Raw genomic sequence first — 6,880 nt, forward strand, 5'->3', positions numbered from 1 at the left:
CCCGCCATTCCCAGAATGGGTAAGAGTGGCTCGCCATGCCTAAACTGGTCGTACAAATAATATGGTTTATGCTGAACACTTGCCTTCTTTCTGGGGCTTTAGAATTTTCCTACTTGCTGCCAGGCAGAAGCTGCCTATTTGGACAGCCCCCAGTAAAAACCTTGGTTGCTGAGTCTCTAATGAGAGTCCCGGGTAACATCTCAAATGTGCTGTAACAACTCCTTGCTGGGGAATTAAGTTGTCTTGTATGATTCCAGTAAGAGAGGAAGAAGCCTGTGTTTTGTCTCCTCTGGACTTAGCCTCACCTGAGCACCTTTTCCCTTTGCTGCTTTCACTTTGGATCCTTTAGCTGAAACAAATTACAGCTGTGAGTCCTCCGAAAGAATTATGGAACCTGGGGATGGTATGGGGAATCCTGACACACCATCAAATTATATATGAAAGGTTTAATTTCATTATAAAATTAGAACTCCATTCTTCTAATTTTTAATAAACTATAAAACAGAAAAATAGCGTCTACTACACAGTGAGAATACCAGCATTTACCCAATAGTACCCTGGCATTTAGGTTGTTAAGTCTGACTTAATTATGCATTAACACATACCTAGCAGTCACATTTGAAAATGTCAAGTGTTCCTAATACATGTTTTTTAAATAAAACAAGAGTACTTTTCCTTAATAGCCATTGTGCTAAATTTGGGTATTATATAATAACATACCATTAATGTATCCAGCATAAAAAGGCAAAACAATTTATAAACTCTCAAGTAGAAACAAAAAAAAAACAACCCAAAATGTGAGATACCGATCAGTTTAATGTAAACATGTGCTAAATCATTATGAATTAATAATAAGCTTAGGGCACAGCTACATTCTTAAATGTCTGAAGATCAGAACCATTCATTACTATTAAATATCTTTTTACTTTAGACTCTGGCATTTATAATATCTCATGCTATTATAAAAATACTGGTCACTGTTACAAACTTGATTTTAAAAGCTGTTTTACAGAGGAAGGAGACTGGGTATTAATTTGGACCCTTTCCAGGCTGTTTTTGAATTAATAAGCACTTCCTCACTTAGCTGAGCATTTTTGGCTTACTGATGAAATGAACTGAATATTCCATGGAATTTAAAATAGGCTGCTGAATGTCACTTCAAGAACTATTATCATTGCTGCAAATATGTTCAGAAACAGATAGTAATGAGACAAGACACATCGCTGTAAGAAAGCAAATTAATTTAGTGACAGCTTACTGAGCTTTCATGTGATAATCTCTGGGTACATCTGCTTTTGTGAATATGAATTAAATGTATTATTTTGAGCAATATAAAAATATTTTGAAGTTACCAGCATTTTCATAAAGTAGCATATTATTGAAGTAATGTTTCTTTGAAATTACAGTGTTGGGATCACTTCAAGTATCTGACTTCTCAGAAGTGTATTGTATATAAAAATAGTTTTTATTTTGTGTCACAATGTGCTACAAAATTGATGCTTCCAGTAAACCAATAAAGAGGTTACAAGGACCCATTCCAAGAAGTTCTTGAATTTGCTTCAGGTGTGGGGTAACCAATTAAGTTAACCAAATACAGTCTTTTAGGGATCATCTTAAGTATGGAAACAGTTAAGTCTGGAATTCTTAACCCAGTCTTTCATCCTCCTATTAAACAAACAAACAGGGACACCTGCGGCTCAGTTGGTTATGTCTGCCTTGGGCTCAGGTCATGATCCCAGGGTCCTGGGATTGAGTCCTGCATCAGGCTCCTTGCTCAGCGGGGAGCCTGCTGCTCCCCCTGCTTGTGCTCTCTCTCTGGCAAATAAATAAATAAAATCTTTTGAAAAATAAGCAAATCAAAACAACCTCAAACATCTCTGTATCTTCAGTGGAAGACAAAGGCTAAGCTATTATGAATGTTAATTCTTAATAACAAAACTTTTCACAACTGATCTGAACCTAACCCACCTTCCTCTCCTTTCATCTTTCCTAGAAGTCCCTACAATCCTGCCACATTGAACTACTGACCTCTCCCCAAGAAGTCTACTCTTCCTTGCTTATTTACCCGTCACTTCCTCAGCCAGCTTTCTCCTGCTCCCTTTTCATTTTCAGCTGTACTCCTGCTTATTTGTCAAGTTCCAGCTTAACTGCCTCCCCCTCTGAGAAATCTTTTCCAATGCTTCTAGACAAAGTGAATTACTCCTTTCCTCAGGTACCATGATGCTTTTTGTTCTGTTAAAACTGTTACATTATTTCCTCAGCAGCTAGCAGAGTACCCTGCATATACTACATGTTCAATAAATACACTTACACACGCGCTTGACCAAGACACACAGGCATCCAAAACTAGCAGATAATGAGATACTCTTATTTCTTAAATCAATAGAGATAAAGTTTTGAAAACATGATTTAGCTACCAGGAATACTAGAGTTCTTCATAAATCTCAAGGACTGGCAATTTCAAGACACAATATATTACAATTTATAAGCATCCGAGGTTTCACCTGCACTGAAGATTTTAATCTAATCACTCCTTTTTTAAAATTACTCCTTTTTAAAAACTATGTTATCTTTCAATCTGTAGTATACTCTGTTTTCATTTTTACTCGAAGATCAGTGACCCTCTCTCCTTTTTATCACTCCAACTGTAATTTAAACCTAATTAAATGGAACCTTTAATTAGTTGCATTCACCCCATATGCTCTTTTTTTTAGAAAGAAGCGAGAAAAATCTGAAAAAAAATTTCAAAGTTCTAAAACAAATACTAAGTATAATCTCTTACATCCTCAGAATTTGTAATACCATAAAAGAGGATTTCCTAGTGTGCTTTGGAAAACATTAACCTTTATAAATCATTTTTTAATAAAGCAGGGTCAAAGAAAAAGTATCTGCTATAATACCTGGCATTCCACTGTAGTTCATGTCATCTGAAATTAAAGGAAGTCCAATCACATTTCCTAATAAGAACTTTAAACCTTTATATCTTAGTGAGAAGAGTGTAAGATTTGAGTCACAAGTTTCATTTTCTCATAGGACAAATTTAGGTAAGTCTAAATATACAAAATGAACTTTTAAAAATACTTGATCATAAAAAAGTAAATCATGTCCTCAGCCTCAGAGGAAAAAAATATACTAAATGCTGGTTCTTTAGGAAGGCAAACCATTATCACTAAGCTTAACTCTTCATGAGAGGGTACAGAGAGTCCTTAAATCATAGATTAGAAATTACTTTTAGAATCACTGAAGTCTTGCCAAATGTTCATTTTCCTATGAGCAAATGAGTCAGCTACTCCTCCAGTGCCTATGCCAGGACAGTCTGTTAGAAACCAATTAAAGGGCAGATACCTTTAGCAGAGTATGTGTGTTCTAACGCATGAAGATCAGGCAATAGGTGAATACAGTTTATGCAGCAGTAGGTGAAGAAATCGAGGATGACTACTTTTCCACACAGATCCTTGTAGAGAGAAATAGGCTCTTCTGTGTTCAGCCATTCTAATCCTGAAATTTACACAAAATAGATTATGATTAAAGGAAAAGGGTTATCTAAAACTTCCCATTAAAACGTAAACCATTATTATTTCTAAGGAAGGGATGCGGGGTGGGGTGAGATGGGAAAGATGCTATTATGGGGCAGTATGCAAAGATAGTAAGAAAGAGCTACTAAATTCTTTCAGAAATAGAATAGTCTGTGTGTGAAAGAAAGCAAGATCCACACATTTAGGCAAGAATGAGAGTAAATATCAAATATTAAGAGGACTTAAGTACACAATCAGGTTCAAATGAACTTTTGAGAATGAAGTAATCTTAAGAATAGCGAGACAGGACTAAATTCTAAAAGGAGCAAAGTGTTAAAATATAAACATACAAAATGCCTAAGCCAATTTCATAAGAACTAAAGTGCTCTGGATTTGAATGAGACCTTAAATACAAAATATTTTAAATGCAAAGTTAAGCAAAATATACTATTATAGATTTCATGGAAGCAACATTAATATTGATGAAGAATGTGTTCCCTTCCCTCCAAAGAAAAATGGAATCTCATTAATCTGTACTTTTATAAATCAGAATTTATAATCACTTGAGCATGACTTATACTTTTAACTATGCACTATAAAGAAGATTTTATTAAATATTAAAAGTACAGCATCTCTACTTAACCAACTTAGAAAAACAAAGAAAATGAGCTTATTGTTTATAAGTAAATGCAGCCACTAACATTATTAATTACATCTCGAAGCAGATATTCAGAAATATTTTATAGAAACTGAAAGTCAAAGTTGGGTGGAAGTGAATAATAACAACTAATGACTAGTCATAGTAACTGGAGTTACTCAATTAAAACAAAATTCTAATAAATAAATAAGTAAATAAATGAATAATCTGCCAATCAAACTAGACTTTCCGCCTTAAGTAGTCCAACCTAGTGAGGTTTTAGGGTAGAGTAAGCTCTTAATTATGCATTTTAATAAAGCGTTAATGGTACACCAGGTCAAGTAATCATATAAAATTTCTAACTTATGTATGTTTCACATCTTAATTGCAAAATATTTATGAATCGGTCTTTTAAATTTATTTTTTGTAAATAGTCAAGAGTGACTTAGATTAGAGGGTAAATAAAGTATTATTATTACATGTCAGTTATTGCGCTTACCAGGCTTAATAATAAATTTTACAATAACAATAATTACAATGAATATAATTTTAAAAAACTGTCAACATTTATTGAGCTATCCTACAAACTTAGAACTTCAGATGTATCACCTCTAATCCACATAATTAACCTGAATGCTAAATACTGGTTCTACTTTATGAGGGAGTAAAGTAAGGCTTGGAGAAATCAAGTAACTTGCTCAAAATCATGCAACTAACAAATGAAATAACTAGGATTTAATCCCAAATCTGTCTGAATCCATCTGTTACACCACAGTTTCCCATAAACACATCTCTTTGAAGAAATGAACAAAGCATATTGTTTCTGAGATAGTTATGCTTATGACTTCTTGATTATAGCTTACTGATAAAGAAACCAAGAAAAACTGTTATCTAGTATTCTGAACTCAATAATCAGATCCAGCAGAAAATTTCACTATCTCAAATACGAAGCTTGAATATTTTGTTATATTATTTATGAGTCACTAAGGTCAAATCTCATGGTAATAAAATACACCCACTATAAATATAAACACGACCAGAAAATAAAAACACTGGCCCAAAACCTAGCTGGTGGCCTGCTTGCTTATAACACTATACCATGTAACTAACTTCTTAGCAAACTTTTAAAAAAATATGCACATACGTATATAATCTCTCAAAGTTCTTTTGATGGGAGAAGCAGTCATGCACCCAATTCTTTCCTAATAACTCCACAATATTTCAAATTCATTATAGGATTAGTAACGGAAAAAATAAGCATTTTTGAAGGTGGGCGCAAAAGGCTTGGAAAGACATAAGACTCTTGTCAAAGGCAAGGTTCTGATGTATCTCCCATGAGACACTGAACTTTGCCATATCCAAACAATTAACTATACATGTGGTTTCAGTGTCACACCAGGAGACATGCCAACACCAACAAAACAATGCCAGTCCCAACCAAAGAAGGGAAAGTATGGTTTCATTTATCATAGCAAGAGGTGCTTCCCAAATAGCACTACTGGGAATATCCGTTCCCTGGTGTTCCAAACACTCAGAGCTGGGATTCAAACCCTAGAAACAGACCGTAATTGATTCAGATTTTAAAAACTACAAATTTCAAGACTTTTAACAAAGAAGTGTCGCACAGCTAAGATACTTGCCAGTCCGGGGTCTGCATAATCCGGCTGTGGCAGTTATTAGTTGTGAAGCCTTGAGGAAATTACTTAGCCTTCTTGTGCCTCAGTTTCCTCAACTTTAAATAGCTCTTTAAGAGGCCTCAACGAGTTGTAGAGAGGATTAAATAAAATAGTCCCCTGACGTGTTTACAGTTGTGTGTGGCACGTAAGTGAGCAATAAATGTTAGCTTGATGTGCAGGGGATGACAATGACGATGCTGGGCAACCAGACTGAAAGGCCAGGGTGGCATGGACATTTCAATCCTTGCCAACCGGGGCCACTAAACATTCATGGAATGTCTACTTAGTTTTACACAAGACCCCGGCAGGGACTCGGGATACAGAGGCGGAAGTGCACGTCCCCGCGCTCTCCAGAAAACCACCTTTTTCCGCCGCTTGGGGACCCGGGGAAGCCGCAGAGCTGGCGAACCGCCCGGGAGCGGTCGCGCAACCCCGCCTCGCCCCCCGCTTCAGGGGAGGGCGCCGTCCCCGAGGAAGGGGAGGTTCCGGGAGGGGTCCCCACCCCGAAGCCTGCCCCTCACCTTCCGGAAACTCGGGCACTGACAAGTCCTGCTCCCAGCCGTCCACCTTCTGCAGATACTGGTAGACCAGGCTGTCCTTCTCCTCCTGGGTGACGGCGTCGAGCAGGGCGTACTCCAGCGAAGTCTGCGCCGGGAGCAGGCCCGCGAGGCTACAGCCCCGGGCTCCGGGGACCGCCATGTTCTCTCCGGACAGTCCAGAGGCGGCCGCCGGGCCCGCGGGAGGGTCTCGAGTGGGGAGAGAGGAAGCGCTTACTGTCCTTTGGTTTCAAAACGGCACATTCACCTCACTCTCCACTAGCCCAACTCCACATAAACGACACCTTTCCCTTTTGTAATCATGCATTCCAATGCTAAGGTGCAAAACTGCTGGAATTCCCGGGCCCGTAATTTAGCTACGGGCCCAAACCACCCCGCCCCTTCCAGAGCGTCCCGGCAAAACTGAGCCTGGACATTCAGAGCGCCAGATTCTGCATGGGGAAAGCCTCTGGGTCCGCGTTCCGGAAGCTCTGAGAACCGTTCCCCCTCCACTTC

The 6,880-nt window shown here is 38.1% G+C and overlaps 1 protein-coding gene across 1 annotated transcript in view; it reads right to left on the bottom strand.

The window, feature by feature from the left end:
• Positions 1-6,768, bottom strand: part of NHLRC2 (NHL repeat containing 2) — a 60,595-nt gene extending 53,827 nt beyond the window's left edge. The window contains exons 1-2 of the mRNA XM_045803185.2: positions 6,350-6,768; positions 3,346-3,498 (exon numbers count right to left, since the gene is read on the bottom strand). Of these exons, the coding sequence (XP_045659141.2) occupies positions 3,346-3,498; positions 6,350-6,527 (331 nt within the window). The 5' untranslated portion in view covers positions 6,528-6,768. The remainder of the gene's footprint in view (positions 1-3,345; positions 3,499-6,349) is intronic.
• Positions 6,769-6,880: the final 112 nt, after the last annotated feature.

This window comes from Ursus americanus, chromosome 6 (genome assembly GCF_024610735.1).
Source record: "Ursus americanus isolate L20-20 chromosome 6, mUrsAme1.1.p, whole genome shotgun sequence".
Classification (NCBI taxonomy): Eukaryota; Metazoa; Chordata; class Mammalia; order Carnivora; family Ursidae; genus Ursus; species Ursus americanus.